At 40.1% G+C, this 21,815-nt stretch overlaps 1 protein-coding gene and 1 pseudogene across 1 annotated transcript; both read right to left on the bottom strand.

Annotated features, from left to right (window-relative positions):
* Nucleotides 1–8,000: 8,000 nt before the first annotated feature.
* LOC115669497 (MDIS1-interacting receptor like kinase 2-like) lies at nt 8,001–10,572 on the bottom strand. The gene is made up of 2 exons (XM_056314052.1): nt 8,771–10,572; nt 8,001–8,615 (listed from the first exon to the last, which is right to left on the bottom strand). Exons 1-2 carry the CDS (start codon nt 10,437–10,439, stop codon nt 8,194–8,196), a joined length of 2,091 nt encoding a protein of 696 aa, XP_056170027.1. The 5' UTR covers nt 10,440–10,572; the 3' UTR covers nt 8,001–8,193.
* A 5,581-nt stretch (nt 10,573–16,153) lies between these two features.
* On the bottom strand, nt 16,154–19,524 carry LOC115667677 (probable leucine-rich repeat receptor-like protein kinase At1g35710; annotated as a pseudogene).
* Nucleotides 19,525–21,815: the final 2,291 nt, after the last annotated feature.

The raw sequence follows: 21,815 nt of genomic DNA, 5'->3' as shown, positions 1-21,815 counted from the left end.
CATCGTCAAGCGATACACGGCAAGACGGTTCCAACGTGTGACCACACGAGCACACAAGCATTCCGGCCATTATTATCTTCTCGAATTAGCCCATGCATACATGAATCGCGCTCTCCTCGATGTCATACAATAATACCAAGTGGCCACACATGCAAACAGTCAATCAATTCTTGCAATCTTCGATATCAAACACGAATATCAATCACAAAGTATCACTAACATTACTTGGCATAACGAGAATAAAATAATTTAATTCCAAAAGTCTCATAAATTTTTCCACAGAAACTTTCGATCAAACAATTTGCCATAAAATCAATTTAATATGACAATTCGAGGCAAAATCGCCAAAATTCAAGCTAGAAATCATAATTTGAAATTATAAATTTTCCGAAATAACAATAAATTAAATTCGGAATTAATTAATTAATAATATCCGAAAATAATTTAATTTTCCAAAATGTCAAAATATTTCCTCGAATTGAAATCATTCAAATCATTTCCTAAATACGCCAACTTATACGGCGAAAACCAACATTGGTATCATAATTTGACGCTAGAAATTTTCCGAAAATAATAACATTTAATTTTCGGAAATTAATTATTTAATAATAAAATAATAATATTTAATTCGGAATTAATTTATTAACTAATAAAATAATATTTAAATTCCGAAAATAATAACATTTCATATAATAATCAATAACAATAAACTAATTAATAACTTATACCCTAAACACAATTAATTAACCACTAACCCACAATTAACATAAACTAAACATAAATTAAACTACCCTAAGCAAGTTTAACGCCCTAAACACGGGATTAGGGGTTAACTTACTCGGCTAACGCCGGCGATGACGCGAGGACGACGGCAGCGACGAGGGCGGTCCACGGTGATTCCGGTTCGGGCTCGGCGGTCGGCGGACGGACGACGAACGGCGGCAAACGAGCACGGCAAAGGAAGCGGCTGCTGTGGGTGGCTGTCCGGTGCGGCTTGGAGGCTGAGTCAGGCAGAAATGGAGGTTGGCGGTGTTGGTCTCAGCAGCCGGGACAGCGGCAGCGAGCGACGAGGCAGACGTGGGCGGACCGGCGGGAGGCAGAGCTCGCGGCTGGCTGGAACAGACCAGCGACGGGTGGCCGAGGGGTGGCTGGGACGGTGCTGCACGGCCCGGGGGGGAGGGAGCCGAGGTAACGACGGCTCGGCAGCGAGAAGGCGGCGCGTGGCGGAGCTAGTCCGACGAAGGCCAGGCCGGCGAGAGGCGCGGCAACAAGCAGAAGCCGAGCGGAAGAAGAGGACCAGCGAAGGAGAAGAAGAAGAGAAGAAAAGAAAAGAAGAAGAAGAAAAAGAAAAAGAAGAAAGGAGAAATGATGGGGGCTGGTGGGAGTAGGTGGTGGTGTCAGACGCATGGGGAGACCAGCGTGGAAAAGGGAAGAGAGAGAGAAAGTCAAATCGTAATAATCGCGATTCAATGGTCACGATTCGAATCCAAAAACGATTTAACGGTCTCCAAAAATTCCTAATTAATAATTTAGGATTTGGCCAAAGGGTATTAATAAAAATACACCGCAAGAGAGGTCTATCTGCCCAAATACCTCACTATTTGGTAGTCAGTTGTCAAGTGAATCCCACTTACGCTCCCAGAGACGATAAGTTTAAAAACACCGTACCCACGGGCCAGAAGCAATGAGGTAAGGAAGTGTTGCCGGTGACAGAGCGAGGCCACCACCTACTGTGGAGAAGCGCACTTGCCTCTGACTCATTAGAAGGTGCTGGTGCTGCAACAATTGAATTGCGGTAGGAGAAAGCCATAGTAATCAGTATAACTAAGGACGTGTTGCAGATTATGCTCATCATGGGTGACCTCTTCTTTCGCTTTAGTCAGAGAAAGAGGGTCTTGTTTAGTGACGTGTTATACTGCACTTATATAAAGTAAAGCAAGAAGACACTGTACTGACGCGTCAAAGGAAACGCCATTTGTACGGTTCACGCGTTCATCTTTTTAATGACTTGACACACTTGAGGCTTTCGTTGGTTGAACGAAGAGTAAGATGGGCCTGCTCGTATAGGAGCTTTTGTCGAGTAAGATGTTGTTAGATAGTGGTGGAGGTAGGACAAGATCTGGGCCATATCCTGGACGATATTGACTCTTCGGTACCGATCTAGTACCCGCCGCTTCAGTATCGTTTCTCAAAACACGAAATAGACTCCCACTTTCCATTGTTCTCATAAATCAAGAACAAGCATCCCCCATGCATAAAAAATATTAAAATAAATCATGCCTTCGTTTAAAAATTTAAGCTTTTTAAACAGTTGACAATGACCTATAAAATCTTACAAAAAATTGTGGATCACGTTTCGTGTGGGTCAAACCTGCTAATGATCATTTAGGGAGAATCATAATTTATGATAGCATCATGAAGGTTCTTTCATTGGAAGTGTGCTTGAGATATACAGAAAGTGCAGCATACGAGATTTTTTGTTTTTTGGTCATACAGCATACGAGATTTTAAGACGGAAAAAAGAGTGATTTTAAGGTTGCAAGGTTTTTTTTTTTTTTTTTGGGGGTCTTTGTGTCGATGGGTTTCCTCGTCTTTGTGTCCTTGTGTTCATCCATTCTGATTAAATTTTTAAAGGCTGTGTTCATTATTACAAAACTTCAAGACATAAATTAATGGGAAATTTTCAATTAAGGACCCAAAGTGAGTTTCTTTTCTCAAAAAAGGATCCCAAGTGGACAATGTTTCAATTAAGGACCCAAAATGCCTAAACCAATCTTAAATAAGGACCTAGCTCGTCGGCCGACAAGCGTAAGACATTTCTGGCGCCGGAATAGGGGCAATTTTATCTTTTTCTTTTCCTTTCTTTTTTCTCTTTTTCCTTTTTTCTTTTCTCTCTTCCCTTTTGTGGCCATTGCCGGCGACGTCCGCCAGCCTCAGGCGAGGGCCGCCTTCGCCGGCGTCGAGTGACGATCGGCGTTGGGCGAGGGTCGCCCTCGCCTGGGCAGGCGAGAGCCGCCCTTGGCCTCATTGGATTGGGTGAGGGCGAGGGTTGCCCTCGCTAGCCCAGGCGAGGGCAACCCTCACCCGATGCCGGCGAGGCCGAGGGCGGCCCTTGCTGCAACCCTCGCCAGCCTAGGGGAGAGCGGCTCTCACTTGCCCAGATTCGGCGAGGGCCACACTTGGCCTTGCTAGCCCAAGCGAAGGTTGCCCCTCGCTGGCGTCGGGCGAGGCACCTCGCCTAGGCTGGCGAGGGTTGCGGCCGTCGCTCGATGCCGGCGAAGGCGGCCCTCGCCTGAGGTCGGTAGACGTCACCGGCGATGGCCACAAGAGGGAAGAGAGAAAAGAAAAAAGAAAAAAGAGAAAAACGAAAGGAAAAGAAAAGAAAAAGACAAAATTGCCCATATTCCGGCGCTGGAAATGTCTCACGCTTGTCGGCCGGCGAGCTAGGGTCTTTATTTGAGACTGGTTTGGGCATTTTGGGTCTTTAATTGAGATATTGTCCATTTGAGGTTCTTTTTTTGAAAAAAGAGACTCATTTTGAGTCCTTAATTGAAATTTTTCCTAAATTAATTTATACGGTCGACTGTTTCTTTATATTGGATGGACTCTAATTCCACAACATCGTGATTGCGAGGTGGCAGCCCCTCCATCGTAAACTTCACGATTAACTAATGATGATTCAATTAGAAGTTGAAACAGCTCGACAAATTCCTGAAGTCAAGGTCTTTGTCGAGTACGCACCTCAAAAGTCAACAAGTCAAGGTCTTCGGACATGTATTGATTGTTCGACAAATAAGACACGCTTCGTCTAGAGTAATAAAAAAGAATTCAAAAATTCAAAAAAAATAAAAATAAAAAACATTTAAAAAAATCCACGTTGAATGAAAAATTAATAAAAAAATTCACGTATGATGGTTTGACGAAAATGGCGGTTAAGTGATTAAGTGAGTGTAAATACTGAGTTATGGCATTGACTCTGGTGTCATTTATCACGCAGAAAGGTTTAGGGTAAATTGATCTCAATTAAAAATTTGCTGTTGATTAAATTGAGTACAAATGCAATAAATTTATGACTTTTTTTTATACTTTCCCACTTTCAAGTAAGGAAATTCGCCAACGTAACTTAGGCGATCGGTTTTTTAAAGTCATGATATGAACTTTCGGGCAAGCAGACTATTCTACTCATGCGAATTCCGCGGGTTCAGGATTCGATCCGAATTTAGACCCGCATACTGGCCAATAGACAAGACCCGGCATGAATGCATGGATGGAACTTGTACACGTCCATAAAAAAGTCAATGGTCTTCGGGGTCTAGTCTCGTGCGTTGATTTTGTGACCTTAAGATAAAAACAACACGATAGAATAGACATGTGCCTACTCAAGAAGTCATGGTCTTTTGGGCTTTCATGTGTGTGGGTTTTTGGATCAGTACGCGTTATAATGGTTCATGAGAAGTCATGGTCTTTATGCACATCTAACGGTGATGTTTGGCCCTAGAAATTTCTAACTCCGCGTAAGGGAAAGGTCAGGGAGCAATTTTCCAGCCCTTTTCTTTTTCTGACTAACAAACCTTTTCAACTTATAAAGCAAAAGATCCATGTAACACCGACACGCAGTGTGTAAATATCAAACCAGTTATATTGATCATGCATTCCAATCTTACTGGAACTGTCCTATATAAACTGCCTCTCATGACTCCTATAACTTTAGTTTGCACAATTTTTTATGCACGACTTAAATTGTAGATGCCATATAAAGCTTATAGCCTCAACCGCTTTCACCAAATTGCAGCATCATTTTATCAAACTAACGGTCAAGCTTGTTTAAATTGGCCAAAGATGGAGGGATGGGGCAAGTGAAGGAGTTTAAGCCTAGCCTCGTCTCAACCAAACTCTCAAGTTCAACAGGGATTCTTTTAGACCAGTAGTTAAAGCTCAAATCTAGATAAGCAAGACACTTTAAATCTCTTGTTTCTGATGGAATAGCCCGTTCGAATCCATTCCCATTCAAATATAGCATGGCCAGTGTTAAATTGGCCAAAGATGGAGGTATGAGGCAAGTGAAAGGAGTTGTGGCTTAGTCTCATCTCAATCAAGCTCTTCAGATATTGTAGCCTAAATTCTAAAGGGTTAATATCACGAAAAACCCTAAATTGGTATACATGAGACAATTTTACTCTAAACTAATTTTTTGATCACCAAAAACCTCAAACTGGTACACTCGTAATAAATTTACCCCGAACTATTTTTTTGATCACTAAAAACCCCACATTGGTACACTTGTTACAATTTTACTCCGAACTAATTTTTTGACCACCAAAAATCCTAAACTGGTATACTTGTGATAATTTTACCCTGAACTAATTTTTTTTATCACTAAAAACCCCAAACTGGTACATTTGTGATAAATTTACTCTCCGTTAATGTTCGTTAAATTAGATTAATATCACGAAAAATCACAAATTAGTAAACTTACGACAAACAGAGGAGTAAAACTCCAAACTGATACAACCGTCAATTATTACTTGTCATCAAACTTAGCAATTTGACAGTAAAACTTAACGGAAACTAACGAAGGGTAAATTTGTCACAGGTGTACCAGTTTGGGGTAAAATTGTCATAAGTGTACTGGTTTGGGGTTTTTGATAGTCAAAAAATTAGTTCAGAGTAAAATTGTCACATGTGCACCAATTTGGAGTTTTTTTATGGTAAAAAAATTATTTTGGGGTAAATTTACTATAGGTGTACCAGTTTGAGGTTTTTCGTGGTATTAACCCAATTCTAAATAAAAAAAAATAAGGAGGTGGGCTGATGGGCGGGCCTGGGCACTTGCCCAGGCATGCAAGTTCAAGCCTAGGCAGGTTCTCCGAAAGGTTCATGCCCCAGCGGACCAGCCCGAGCCCATCCAAGCCGACCCAATGAGCAGGTCTACTTGGTAGTAATCTCTCGCAAATGCAAGTGATCATGACACGAGCAGTCCGATGAGTCGGGCCATCCCTCGGCCAGGCTTGGACAATGCATTCGGCCTAGATGGATGGCGCCCCGATTGGGCTCAATTAGTTCAATTTTTTTTGGGCTCAATCAGTTCTTTTTAAATCGGGGGGACTAGCAAGCTAAACTGTTCTTGAGCCAAATACCGCCTCTGGCTCTTGCCTCGGCCCTGCATTTCGAATTATAGGTGGTCTTGGACGGAGTTTTAGCTCCACTCACTAGCCTTAGCCCGCCTATTAGTGTTGTTTTTTAAACCTTTCGCCTAAGCCCATCCGAGCTCCAAGTCGATCCTAGTCTACTTGCAAAATGCAAATAATGCCATTCCTTCGATGAGATTACAATATAGTAGACTTGATCATGGCCAAGCGCCCCGCTCGCTCCAGCCTGGTAAGTGTTCTATTGCAAGACGTTCTATTGCCAAACTCTTCCCATCTAGAGATTCACGATTGGCAACTACTTTTGGCCGGAAAAAGTTGATCTGGATACTGTTTTTATTTAATATGAAATGGATGGAATTGGATAACAAAGTTACAGCAGACTCGAATATGAATAGATCGACCCATGGGCAGGTCTAGACTATAGACGAGGCAAGTCCCCAACATGGTTGGTACACGTCTTGGAAGATTTTCCCACTTCTTCAACTAATAATTTAACCCAGCTCCTGCTATCACATTCACATATACGACTCTAGACATGCTAATCCTCGAATATGAAAACACGAGTCATAAATTGCTGAAACTTTACTTTTCACCTCTTTTATTCTATTTGTATTACCTAAAACCTTTTGGGGGATTATTTATATGTAAGAATCTTAGTTTGTAACATAAATGGCAACTAATAAGATGATCTAGTATATGAAAACCAATCGATCATATCACTTTCTTGCGACATTAAGGAAGAAAAATAGAAATGCAAATGAAAGAAACGTGAAGCATATCAATAAACTTTGGATTTAAGTTCCGGAAGAACAGGACACTTTCAAACAGGGATTTTCCCGACGAAGTTGTTCAAGCTCAAATCTAGTAGTTTGATATTTCTTATATCTCCTGTTTCCAATGGGATGGCACAGTCGAATCTAAATTCCCGTAAATTCAACACGATCAAGCTTGTTAAATTTCCCATACATGAGTGAAGCGGGTAAGTGAGGATATTCGAATTTAGGCTCATATCAATCAAGTTCTCCAAATGGCTTAATTCCGACGGAGTAGAACCATTGAATTAGTTGCCTTGCAATTAGAGATAAGTCAAGTTCGTCAAGTTCCCCATTTCTGGAAAATAAGTTCCACTGAATTTTGTTCTCTTGCATATAGAGATATTTCAAGCTCGTGAGATTCCCTATAATTGATGGAACGAGACCGATGAAGTTGTTGTGGCTTAAATCAACATGATTCAATTGCTTGAGGTTCCGTATTTCAAGGGGGTTTGGAGCCGCCTAATTTGTTTGAGGTGAAGCTAAGCTATTGCATATTGTCCAAGCAATCGAGCGTCTAAGGGATTGCTACGTGCATTGAATATGAGATTTTACGTGGGTCAATCTCTTCAGATCGACTTGATTATGACAAATGTCCAGTACACGAAGCCTGGTGAGGTTCTCTGGAGAGGGAGGCAGCTCACTTATGGTAAGTTTGACGGTTAATTGATGGTGATTTCATTAGAATTTAAACCAGATTATGCAAGGAATTAAGACACGTTCAAGAAGTAAAGCTCTTGGTCGAGTACCCAATTCTAAAGTCTCTAAGGTCATCGAGTTTCATTTTCATGTACATGAGTTGTCTACACGCTCAAGAGAAGTCTTGGTCTTTTGTTGTTTATGTGATGTCTGATCTTTTAGCCAATGTGAAGGAAACGTCAATTTCGAAATTTTCCGTCTTCAACTAAAGAGAAACGATCCTGCATATACGTAGTGACTGTCCTTAACAAGCCAAACATTCATGGTGACAACATCACATTATCACTCATCACACATTCCGATCTTACTAAAAAGACAGAAAAATAAACGTCTATCCTATAAATGCTTCACTCCTTAGTAACTGCTACCTAGGAAGATTTTAGCCTAGCTAGTATAAAAAAGTGTTTGGCATAATTAAAATTGCATAAGCAGCATACTTCAAGTCCTCAACCACATTCACCAATTTACAGCACCAATATATCAACCGACTCTTCACTTGGTGGAACTTATTTGCTTGTTTTGGGGCAAGTACTTCACGGTCCTTGCTCTTCTTGTAGGCTTGACGAATATTCTGTTGATCCGCCTTCCACCCATACTGCTCGATTATTTCCTTGGAGCTGCCCAAGTGAAATTGAATGGAAGGGCTTGGCCAACGCTAGTTTTGGAGCTAGAAAAACTTCCGAAACCTGTTTCATTGTGGGTCGTGACTTTGGATCGCTACTTAAGCAAGCAAGTGCCAAAGATATTACTAGAACGATACTTCTTGCAACAGAATTCTCTCTTGGGATTGGCAAGCGCGGGTCCAATATTTGATGTAGCATAATGTCTTCTCTGAAGAGCGTCGACAACATTAAGATGATCTCACTTGGATGCTCACCCATTATTGTTTCTATTGCTACCACCCCGAAGCTGTATACGTCGCATTTCTCATTGACGATCAAAGTGTAAGCGAGCTCTTAAAAAATAAAAAAAGGTCATAAATTAGATGATGCTCGAAACTAAGTTCTCAATCTTAGCTAGTGCATTGTCAAATGATAAATATGTAAGCATGATCAAGCTATGTGCCTCTAGTAATAACATTCCGCAAAAATATGGACTATTGTTGCTCACCTGGTGCTATATATCCATGAGTGCCTACAATATTTGCAGTGAGATTAGATGAGAAATTAGGTTCCATGAGTCTTGCCGTGCCGAAATCTGATACGAAAGCCTGCATTTTGTTGTCGAGCAAAATGTTGTTGCTAGATATGTCTCGATGAATGATTGGCCGAGCGCAATCATGGTGTAGGTAAGACAAGGCATGTGCTATATCCCAGACAATCTTGAGTCTTTTTGACCAATCTAGTTCCACCGCTTCATAGTCATCTCTCAAAACACAGAATAGACTTCCCCTTTCCATGTACTCATAAATCAAGAACATGCATCGCTCGTGTAAGCAAAATCCATAGAGCTTAATTATGCTTCTATGTCGTACTTCTGTCAAGTGCTTCACTTCATTTCGGAAGCTCTTGTCGAAAGATGGGTCCTCTGATTCAAGATGGTGAAGTTTCTTTAGTGCCACGATTTTCCCGTTGGGCAATTGTGCTCTATAGACACTACCGTATCCACCAGTTCCAATGCAATATTTGATATCAAAGTCTTCTGTTGCATTGATTATGTCTTCATATGCAATTCTCCCATCATAATTCCATATTGACAAGAAATCTCCATTTTTTTCCATTGTCTCTGATTGCATGCTCTTCTTTCTACGTCGAAATATGATTGGAGGGCGCAAAACAAAATAGAAAATGAATGTTATAGCCGTCAGTGGTATAAGTATTGTCATAAGCACAACCCTAAACATTCTTCTGGAACCATCAATCTTTTCCGAACCATCAATCTTTTCCAAACCTTCATTGCCTATGAAAGCTCCATAAGGAACATGGGCCAGATTATTTGGAATTTTTCCCGTGAGATAATTGTATGACAAGTCAATGTAATCTATGTGACCAAGAGTCGGAGGGATCATCCCCCAAAACGAATTGGAACTCAGATCCAGGTATCTAAGACTATTTAGATTTCCCAATTCGGGGGGGATTGAACCATAAATGTAATTACTATGAATGTCAATTACTTCTAACATGGTGAGGTTTTGGAGACAAAGAGGGAACTCACCGGTTAGCTGATTGTGGGACAAGTTGAGGTGCCAGAGCTTTGGGAGTGCACATATTTGAAGGGGAAAGATATTACCCAAATTATCATGATGCACCCTAAGAAAGGCCAGATTCGAGAGCAGCGAGAAATTCATGCTGCTCAAATCAAGTGCGACCATGTAGTCGTATTGGCCTCGTTGTGTTATGTTTATCTTGACAACGCTTCCGGAATGGTCGCATGAAATGCCAGGCCACATGCAATATGCTAAGGAAACGTTACTTGTAAGGGGGTAAGGCCACCACCCACTCCGACGAAGAGCATTTGCCTCTGCTTCCATGGCAGTATATTCCAAAACTTCATTGCCTTTGAAAGATGTATAACGAGCATTGAACAGATTTTGTGGAACATTTCCTGTAAGATGATTGTACGATAAGTCGATGTGATCCAATTTGGAAAGCTTTTTGAAATTGGGAACTGAACCGTGAAGAGAATTGTTTTGAAGATTGAGATAGGTTAACATGACCAAACTCCCAAGTTCTTGGGGGATTTTTCCTGAGAAGTTGTTAAAGCTCAAATCTAGATGAGTGAGACCCGTTAAGAATCCTATTTCTGAAGGGATACATCCACTGAATGTATTCTCTTCCATACTCAGATATGCCAAGTCTGTCAAGTTCCCTATTTCCGGAGGAATAGATCCGTTGAAGGCATTTCCTTGCAAATAGAGATGAGTCAAGTTCCTCAATTTCGCTAGAGTCGGAGGGATAGGGCCATGAAGCGAATTGAAATTGAAATCTAGGTGGATCAGACTCTTTAGATTTCCCAATTCTTGAGGGATATATCCACCGATTCTGTTGTCTTCCATACTCAGATATGCCAAGTTTGTCAAGTTCCCTATTTCCGGAGGAATAGATCCATTGAAGGCATTTCCTTGCAAATAGAGATGAGTCAAGTTCCTCAATTTTGTTAGAGTCAGAGGGATAGGGCCATGAAACGAATTTAAACTGAAATCTAGGCGGATCAGACTCTTTAGATTTCCCAATTCTGGAGGGATAGGAGTATCGATTTGATTGTTATGAATGTCAATAACTTCTAACGTGGTGAGGTTTTGGAGACAAAGAGGTAACTCACCGGTTAGGTAATTGTCGGACAAGTTGAGGTGCCTGAGCTTTGGGAGTGTACATATTTGAAGGGGAATGATACCGGCAAGGGAATAATCAGGCAGCCGAAGAGAGCCGAGATTCGGGAGCAGAGAGAAATTCATGCTGCTCAAATTTCTTCTGAACGGGCAGCCGTAGCAACCTGTTGGTGGCACGTTTATTTCGACCACGCTTCCAGAATCGTCGCACGAAATGCCAGGCCACGTGCAATGAGACAAGGAATTGTAGTAAGGCCACCATAGACTGCGACTAAGAGCATCTGCCTCTGTTTCGGTGGCGAGGGCAGGGAAGTTGTGGGAGAGAGCCAGCGCAATAGCGATCCATGTAGCTGCGGTCATCAGCTGGCGAACATGCAAACCGACGGCGGGTTTGCTTGCAGGTTTCAAATGAATCATATGGAATATCTTCATGCTTTTGAGAGAGAGAGAGAGAGAGTGAGAGAGAGGATCTCTTCTTTTTGCTTGGAATGCGCAAGGCCTGAGTTTTGCTGTAATATATAAAGGGCAATTCAACATAACGACTTGGAAGTCTTCAATTTCGACTAATTGAAGCCACGTGTCACCGTCAGGCGTTGGGCCCCCGTGGTTTTAGTGTAAATCCAATTCACACTTGGGGCTAATTTTAAAAAAAAAACACAAATTTTACCTTGAGTTGCAATTCTAACGCGAACTTTTTTTGTCTTAATAAAAAACACAAACTTTTACTCGAATTCCAAATCTAGTCTCCGGATGTGAAATTTTCAAATTGTTAGAGCCAGATTTGGGGTTTAAATGAAAGTTTGTGATATTTTATGAGACAAAAAAAGTTCGGACAAAAATTGTTACCCAAGGTAAAATTGAAGTTTTTTTTTTTTAAATTAGGGCTTCACACTTGCGTGAACCGTACGCACAAGCATGGTTTTTTACCTTGGTCTCACGTGTCACACTTTTCTGTGTTTGAATCTTGTTGTGTAACACACGTTACTTTAGTCTGGTCTCCATAGAGGGTCCTAATGGACTTCACATCTAATTGAGAAAGAGTACTCCGTGATCAAACTAATTTGGCCATTACTTTCATCTTAATAAATTTGTTTTAAAACCTCAAATTATTGGCTAAGTGATTAAACACCTAATTTAGATAGGATAGATTCCCTCATAACATTTTATATTCAGAATAATCTCACAAGCCACCCTATGAATGGAGCTTTACTAAATACATGTAAAATGTGAACAGGTGAATTGTGTGTGTTAGTGACATTTGTTTGAGTCGAACGGTCCGAATACTTTGTATTGTCAAAACAAAAGCTAACAACTTATTTTGGACTACATGTCAAGGTTTTCGCGGTTGTAATAGCAAGTTAATTACCCTCATATCCCATGAGATAATAACTTGTTTGATTGCTCAATGTAAACAAAATTAGCTCTTATATCCCACGAGCTGCTCTAACTAGCTTGACAAAAGTTAAATTTCAAATTTAGTGGGACACCATACAAAATAAAGTCAGCATTGGCTATAGATAAAATCTTGAGTAAGTTGTTGTGACATCGCTTGAATTTCATGGCTTTCGACCATTGATTACTCGATAAAACTGGAAAGGATAGGAACACTAATTAACAAAGTTATAATTTTTGTACGGTGCTCACTTTGATGTGATAACTTTTTAAGCGATTCATAATTTTTAAAAGCATATCACTTAAAGTTACATCAATGATTTTTTTGTTGGAAATTCCCGCGTGACATTATTTTCTGGCGAACCACGTTGGATGATTTAATATTAAATTAATGCCACAATGGATTTTCAAGTAAGGAAAATCGCCGATGTAATTTGAGTGATAAATTTTTTAGAGTTCTAGCACAAATGTTCTGACAAACAGAATATTCTATCCACCGCAATCTCTAAATTTGGCAGTTTTACGATTTGATTAAATTTTAAACCAGCATACTGGCCTAAAAAAAAGATTTTAAACCAGCATGCTTGTATGGACGGAACTTGCACACATCCATCAACAAGTCAAGGTCTTTTGGGGTTTCATGTGTGTTGACTTTTGGATCAGTGCGTGTTCAATGGTTCATGGGAAGTCATGGTCTTTATGACACTTTTATTGGTGATGTTTGGCCCTCCATATTTCTAACCCATTGTAAGGGGAAGGTCATGGACCAATTTTCCAGCCTTTTTCTTTTTTTTACTGGCCTGCCTTCAACTTAGAAAGCCAAGGATGCTTGTAATTTCAATTTAATAATACCAAAGCAGTCTTTTTGCTTTATCCAAACTACAGTGACTCTACTGGACCAATCGAGTTTTGTCGCTTCAGCATCGTTTCTCAATGCACCACTTAGACTCCCCCTTTCCCTCTTGTACTCATGAACCAACAACGAGCATCGCTTGTGTAAGTAGAAACCATGAAGCTTAATTATGCTTTCACGTCCTACTTTCGTCGAGTGTTTGACTGCATTTCGGAACTTCTTATCAAAAGATGGGTCCTTTGCTTTAAGATGGTGAAGTTTCTTCGATGCCACGATATCCCCATTTTGCAATTGTGCTCTATAGACACTACGAACGTAACAGCCACTCACGATGCTATATCCGATGTCAAAGTCTTCCGTTGCATTGATTATATCTTCATATGCAATTCTCCCATCAAAATTCCTTATCAACAAGAAATCTCCATTTTTCTTAGTTGTCTCTGATTGCGCATGCTCTTCATTATACATTGAAATACGAAGTGAGGTGTAAGACCTAAATAGGAAATGAGTATTATAAATAAGGGAGATTCTTTAAAAATAAATACATTATAAAACATCCAAAGTTCAACAAGAGACACAATTTAGGATCAACATGATCTAAATTTTTTCTGGTGGACCCTATAAAATTCTTCAGTCTCACTCAAAGGTTAACTCCCAGTTATTAAAACAAATTATTCTTTTATGTTTCTGGAATTGATTGTTATTGCTTCGAGTACACTTTGTTGTTCAGTAATTGAACTTTTGCTATTCCTTCTAATCATCCACTAATCCATTGATAACCCCATTATGAATATTTCGTTTAATGCCACAAATGACTTCTGATAAATCGTTGGGAACTGCAATATAAAAGACTATCTGTTGAACAGAGAACAAGATGACTTTAAGTTGGAAACAGCTTCCCAAATACTTTGCGCAAGTTCAATTTTGGCGGCCCCAAAACCTATTTACAAATTTGCCACCCCACCCATATAAGTCTTCTCTAGTTTTATTTCTTCGAGCACCATGTGATACTTTTGGTTCAGTTAATCTTACTAGTGAGCACAGTACTAGAAGAAAAATATGCCCTTTCAATCAACCAAAATTAACAGATGATCACTATACCAATGAATACAATGGGAAAACTTGCATCAATTACTGAATAAAGAAAAACGATGACAATAATGAAGTTTTTGATAGGAAAATCAGAAAAGATTTAACAAAGCTGATGTGTGACCGGTTTTTTTCTGGTACAGGCGTGCCCTAATACTCTTGCTTAAATGGTCATTTTGAGTCATACCAATCACTTATTAATTAATTACGCTTGGGGTCTTTCAGACAGGAGAGGAGTTTCTATAAAAAAAAACCCCGAACTATGAAATTTATCCAAGATACCAATTTCTTTATCTGTATCAAGAATGTACTTAGTCGATTTAACTGTTACGTAGTCCGTGAAAACATTGATGCGCCAATCAGATTTTGTCGGATCTGCGCCAATGAGATTGCATGGAAGGGCTCCATTATTGGTATCTTTTGACCCAACAAAGCTTCAGAAATTTGTTTCATTGTCGGTGGTCGTGACTTACTAATGTATCCCGTTTCATCTAAATTGTCCGCTTTTAGACAAAAGATACGAAATTCTTGATTCTTATTATTTACTAATGTATAATATACCTGGATTTGGCAATAGTTGAAAATTGCTCTTGCTCCTTGTTATATACGTAGGGATATTTCCCATGTAACCGACAATTATTGCGATATTGCTGATTAAACCTCATCATAACCAATGGTATTGAATGGGGCGAGCACTTAAGAAATGGAAGAATCCTAGTTGGAAGCAAGATTAGTAAAAAGTAGCGAAAATTGCCCAAAACTTCTAAACATATTATACAGCGGCCAATTCAATCCTAAACTTTTTAATTGTGCAAATTTAGAAGCTCTCCTTGAAGTAGAGAGTTTTGGATAATTTGTCAATTTAATCCTAAACCTTTTAATGATTTGCCAATTTAATTCTTCCAGCAATTTTGACTGGAAATTGCTAACGTTGTGATTTAGTCAATGCCTACGTGGTATGGTCGACGCTGACATGGACAATTTTGATAATTTTGGTAATTTTCTAAATCATTTTTTTCCCTTTTTCCCTCCACCGACTATCATCGGGCCTCTCCTCGCCTAGCCCTCACCGGCCTTGGGCGAGGGACGCCCTTGCCGGATTGGGCCTAGGTGAGGTCACTCATTAAGAACAGTACTAGAATACTTTGCAATGACATATTTATGTAGACATAAATTAGTTTCTAGGAATGTATTTACAATACGATTATATGTTTCTGTTACAATGGACAGCTATACATTGCCGTTGATAAGAGAAGCTGAATATCTGCAACATCATTATTGTGGAGTGGCCGGTAGCCCCTTTGTCGAAAATGTCACGGTTACTTAATGGTGATTTAATTAGAATTTAAACCGGATTATGTATGGAAGTAGGACACGCTCAAGAAGTCAAGGTCTTGGTCGAGTACTCAATTCCAAAGTCTCTAAGGTCATCGAGTTTCACTTTCATGTACATGAGTCGTCTACACGCTCAAGAGAAGTCTTGGTCTTTTGTTGTTTATGTGATGTCTGTTCTTTTAGCCAATGTGAAGGAAACGTCAATTTCGAAATTTTCCGTCTTCGACTAAAGAGAAACGATCCTGCAAAGACATAGTGCATGTCCTTAACAAGCCAAACATTCATGGTGGCAACATCACATTATCACTCATCACACATTCCGATCTTACTAAAAAGACAGAAAAATAAAAGTCTGTCCTATAAATGCTTCACTCCTTAGTGACTGCCACCAAGGAAGATTTTAGCCTAGCTAGTATAAAAAAGTGTTTGGCATAACTTAAAATTGCATAAGCCGCAGACTTCATGTCCTCAACCGCATTTCACCAATTTACAGCACTATTTTATCAACCGACTCTTCACTTGGTGGAACTTATTTGCTTGTTTTGGGACAAGTACTTCACGGGCCTTGCTCTTCTTGTAGGCTTGACGGATTTTCTGTTGATCCGCCTTCCACCCATACTGCTCGATTATTTCCTCGGAGCTGCGCAAGTGAAATTGAATGGAAGGGCTTGGCCAACGCTAGTTTTGGAGCTAGAAAAACTTCCGAAACTTGTTTCATTGTGGGTCGTGACTTTGGATCGCTACTTAAGCAAGCAAGGGCCAAAGATATTACTAGAACAATACTTCTTGCAACAGAATTCTCTCTTGGGATCGGCAAGCGTGGGTCCAATATTTGATGTAGCATAATGTCTTCTCTGAAGAGCGTCGACAACATTAAGATGATCTCACTTGGATGCTCACCCATTATTGTTTCTATTGCTACCACCCCGAAGCTGTATACGTCGCATTTTTCATTGACGACCAAAGTGTAAGCGAGCTCTTAAAAAATAACAAAAGGTCATAAATTAGATGAGGCTCGAAACTAAGTTCTCAATATTAGCTAGTGCATTATCAAATGATAAATATGTAAGCACGATGAAGCGTCAACATGTTATTACCAAAAGGGGGGACTATTGATGCTCACCTGGTGCTATATATCCATGAGTGCCTGCAATATTTGCAGTGAGATTAGATGAGAAATTAGGTTCCATGAGTCTTGCCATGCCGAAATCTGATAGGAAAGCCTGCATTTTGTTGTCGAGCAAAATGTTGTTGCTAGATATGTCTCGATGAACGATTGGCCTAGCACAATCATGGTGTAGGTAAGACAAGGCATGTGCTATATCCCAGACAATCTTGAGTCTTTTAGACCAATCTAATTCCACCGCTTCATTGTCATCTCTCAAAACACAGAATAGACTTCCCCTTTCCATGTACTCATAAACCAAGAACATGCATCTCTCGTGTAAGCAAAATCCATAGAGCTTAATTATGCTTCTATGTCGTACTTCTGTCAAGTGCTTCACTTCATTTCGGAAGCTCTTGTCGAAAGATGGGTCCTCTGCTTCAAGACGGTGAAGTTTCTTTAGTGCCACGATTTTCCCATTGGGCAATCGCGCTCTATAGACACTACCGTATCCACCAGTTCCAATGCAATATTTGATGTCAAAGTCTTCTGTTGCATTGATTATGTCTTCATATGCAATTCTCCCATCATAATTCCATATTGACAAGAAATCTCCATTTTTTTTCCACTGTCTCTGATTGCATGCTCTTCTTTCTACGCCGAAATATGATCCAACGGCGCAAAACAAAATGGAAAATGAATGATATAGCCATCAGTGGTATAAGTATTGTCATTAGTACAACCCTAAGCATTCTTCTGGAACCATCAATCTTTTCCAAACCTTCATTGCCTATGAAAGCTCCATAAGGAACATGGGCTAGATTATTTGGAATTTTTCCCGTGAGATGATTGTACGACAAGTCAATGTAATCTATGTGACCAAGAGTCGTAGGGATCGCCCCTGAAAACACATTGGAACTCAGATCCAGGTAGATAAGACTCTTTAGATTTCCCAATTCGGGAGGGATAGGACTTCCGAGTGTATTATCATGAATGTCAATTACTTCTAACATGGTGAGGTTTTGGAGACAAAGAGGGAACTCACCGATTAGCCGATTGTGGGACAAGTTGAGGTGCCTGAGCTTCGGGAGTGCACATATTTGAAGGGGAAAGATATTACCCAAATTATCATCATGCAACCCAAGAAAGGCCAGATTTGTGAGCCGCGAGAAATCCATGCTGCTCAAATCAAGTGAGACCTTGTAGTCGTATTGGCCTCGTTGTGTTATATTTATCTTGACAACACTTCCGGAATGGTCGCATGAAATGCCAGGCCACATGCAATGTGCTACGGAAACGTTGCTGGTAAGGGGGTCAGGCCACCACCCACTACGACGAAGAGCATTTGCCTCTGTTTCCATGGCAGAACGTACCAAACCTTCATTGCCTTCGAAAGATGTATAACGAACATTGAACAGATTTTGTGGAACATTTCCTGTGAGATGATTGTTCGATAAGTCGATGTGATCCAATTTGGAAAGCATTCTGAAATTGGGAATTGAACCGTGAAGAGAATTGTTTTGAAGATTGAGATAGGTTAACATGACCAAATTCCCAAGTTCTTGAGGGATTTTTCCTGAGAAGTTGTTAGAGCTCAAATCTAGATGAGTGAGACCCGTTAAGAATCCTATTTCTGAAGGGATACATCCACTAAATGTATTCTCTTCCATACTCAGATATGCCAAGTCTGTCAAGTTCCATATTTCCGGAGGAATGGATCCATTGAAGGCATTTCCTTGCAAATAGAGATGAGTCAAGTTCCTCAGTTTTGTTAGAGTCAGAGGGATAGGGCCATGAAGCGAATTGAAACTGAAATCTAGGTGGACCAGACTCTTTAGATTTCCCAATTCTGGAGGGATAGGGCCATGAAGCGAATTGAAACTGAAATCTAGGTGGACCAGACTCTTTAGATTTGCCAATTCTGGATGGATAGGGCCATGAAGCGAATTGAAACTGAAATCTAGGTGGACCAGACTCTTTAGATTTCCCAATTCTGGAGGGATAGGGCCATGAAGCGAATTGAAACTGAAATCTAGGTGGACCAGACTCTTTAGATTTCCCAATTCTGGATGGATAGGGCCATGAAGCGAATTGAAACTGAAATCTAGGTGGACCAGACTCTTTAGATTTCCCAATTTTGGAGGGATAGGGCCATGAAGCGAATTGACACTGAAATCTAGGTGGACCAGACTCTTTAGATTTCCCAATTCTGGAGGGATAGGGCCATGAATTGAATTGAAACCGAAATCTAGGTGGATCAGCCTCTTTAGATTTCCCAATTCTGGAGGGATAGGACTATCGATTTGATTATTATGAATGTCAATAACTTCTAACGTGGTGAGGTTTTGGAGACAAAGAGGTAACTCACCGGTTAGGTAATTGTCGGACAAGTTGAGGTGCCTGAGCTTTGGGAGTGCACATATTTGAAGGGGGATGATACCAGCAAGGTAATTATCAGGCACCCGAAGAGAGCAGAGATTCGGGAGCAGTGAGAAATTCATGCTGCTGAAATTAGTTGCTAACTCGTAGTAGTTGTAGCTTCGTCGTGGTTTGTTTATTTCGACGACGCTTCCAGAATCGTCGCACGAAATGCCAGGCCACGTGCAATGCGACAAGGAAGTGTTGCTCGTAATGGAGTCAGGCCGCCACCACCCACTGCGACGGAGAGCATCCGCCTCTGTTTCCGTAGCAAGGGCAGGGAAGTTGTGGGAGAGAGCCAGCGCAAGAAGGATCCATGTAGCTGCGGTCATCAGTTGGCGAACATGCAAGCCGACGACGGGTTTGCTTACAGGATTCAAATGAATCATATGGAATATCTTCATGCTTTTGAGAGAGAGAGAGAGAGAGAGAGAGGGAGAGAGAGAGAGAGGATTTCTTCTTTTTGCTTGGGATGCGCAAGGCCTGAGTTTTGCTGTGATATATGAGTAAGGTAATCCAACATAACGACTTGGAAGTCTTCAATTTCGACTAATTGAAGCCTCGTGTCACCGTCAGGCGTTGGGCCCCCGTGGTTTTAGTGTGAATCCAATTCACACTTGGAGCTAGTTCCAAAAAAAAACCACCAATTTTACCTTGAGTGATAATTTTGATCTAAACTTTTTTTGTCTCAATAAAATACACAAATTTTTTGAGTCTCAAATCCGGTATCCGTGATGTGAAATTTTCAAATTGTTAGGGCCAGATTTGGGATTTAATTATCACTCAAGGTGAAGTTTGTACTTTTTTTTTTACATTAGGCCTTCACACTTGCGTGAACCGGACGCACAAGCATGATGATTCACCTTGGTCTCACGCGTAACACTTTTCTGTGTTTGAATCTTGTTGTGTAACACACGTTGCTTTAGTTTGGTCTCCACAGAGGGTCCTAATGGACTTCACATCTAATATCAAGAATGATTGTTCGAAAGAGTACTCCGTGATCAAAATAATTTGGCCATTACTTTCATCTTAATCATTTTGTTTTAAAACCTCGAATTATTGGCTAAGTGATTAAAGGCCTAATTTAGATAGGACTCATTCCGTCATAACGTTTCATATTCAAAATGATCTTACTAGCCACCCTGTGAATAGAGCCTTACTAGATGCATGTAAATGTGAACAAGCGAATTGCGTGCATTAGTGACATTTGTTTGAGTCGAACGGTACAGATACTTTGTATTGTCAAAAAAGAAGAAGAAGAAGCTAACAACTTATTTTGGACTACATGTCAATGTTTTCGTGGTTGTGATAGCAAGTCAATTACCCTTATATCTCATGAGATAATAACTTGTTTGATTGCTCAATGTAAACAAAATTAGCTCTTATATCCCACGAGCTGCTCTAACTAGCTTGACAAAAGTTAAATTTCAAATTTAGCTGGACACCGTACAAAATAAAGTCAGCATTGGCTATAGATAAAATCTTGAGTAAGTTGTCGTGACATCGCTTGAATTTCATGGCTTCCGACCATTGATTACTCGATAAAACTGGAAAGGATAAAAACACTAGCAAAGCTATAATTTTTGTACGGTGCTCAATTTGATGTGATAACTTTTTAAACAATTCATAATTTTTAAAAGCAGATCGCTTAAAGTTACATCAATGATTTTTTTGTTGGAAATTCTCGCGTGACATTACTTTCCGGTGAACCACGTTGGATGATTTAATATTAAATTAATGCCACAATGGATTTTCAAGTAAGGAAAATCGCCGATGTAATTTGAGTGATGAATTTTTAGAGTTCTAGCACAAATGTTCCAACAAACGGAATATTCTACTCACCGCAATCTCTAAATTTGGCAGTTTTATGATTCGATTAAATTTTAAACCAGCATACTGGCCTAAAAAAAAAAGATTTTAAACCAGCAGGCATGTATGGACGGAACTGGCACACATCCATTAACAAGTCAAGGTCTTCTGGGGTTTCATGTGTGTTGAAGTTTGGATCAATGCGTGTTCAATGGTTCATGGGAAGTCATGGTCTTTATGACACTTTTATTGGTGATGTTTGGCCCTAAAAATTTCTAACCCATTGTAAGGGAAAGGTCATGGACCAATTTTCCGGCCTTTTTCTTTTTTTGACTGGCCTGCCTTCAACTTGGAAAGCAAAGGATGCTTGTAATTTCAATTAAATACCAAAACGTCTTTTTGCGTTTCCCAAACGACAGTGACTCTACTGGACCAATTAGTCTCTCCCTTTCCATCATGTACTCGTAAACCGACTACAAGCATCGCTTGTGCAAGTAGAAACCATGGAGCTTAATTATGCTTTCATGTCCAACTTCCAAGTGTTTCACTTCGTTTCACAACTTCTTATCAAAAGATGGGTCCTTTGCTTTAAGATGATGAAGTTTCTTCAATGCCACGATATTCCCATTTCGCAATCGTGCGCTCTGTAGACACTACCAGCGTAACAGCCACTCCCGATGTACTATCCGATGTCAAAGTCTTCCGTTGCATTGATTATATCTTCATACGCAATGCTCCCATCAAAATTCTCCATTTTTCTTAATTGTCTCTAATCGCGCATGCTCTTCATTATACATCGAAATATGAAGGGAGGTGTAAGACCTAAATAGGAAATGAGTATTATCAACAAGGGAGATTTTTTTAAAATAAATACATTATAAAACAT

Source organism: Syzygium oleosum, unplaced genomic scaffold (genome assembly GCF_021117445.2).
Source record: "Syzygium oleosum isolate NSW1041296 unplaced genomic scaffold, Sole_v2.1 Sole_v2.08, whole genome shotgun sequence".
NCBI classification, from domain to species: Eukaryota; Viridiplantae; Streptophyta; class Magnoliopsida; order Myrtales; family Myrtaceae; genus Syzygium; species Syzygium oleosum.
Note: the sequence above shows the minus strand (reverse complement) of the source record. Positions and strands in the feature narration are given on the sequence as shown.

Bases quoted from the DNA above. Each gene is read 5' to 3' on its own strand.
- LOC115669497 (XM_056314052.1), bottom strand. From the start codon at position 10,439: ATGGAAGAGAATACATTCAGTGGATGTATCCCTTCAGAAATAGGATTC. The intron at 8,616-8,770 runs GTGAGCAACAAT...TTATTTTTTAAG, and splicing joins TCATGGATATATAGCACCAG to AGCTCGCTTACACTTTGATC.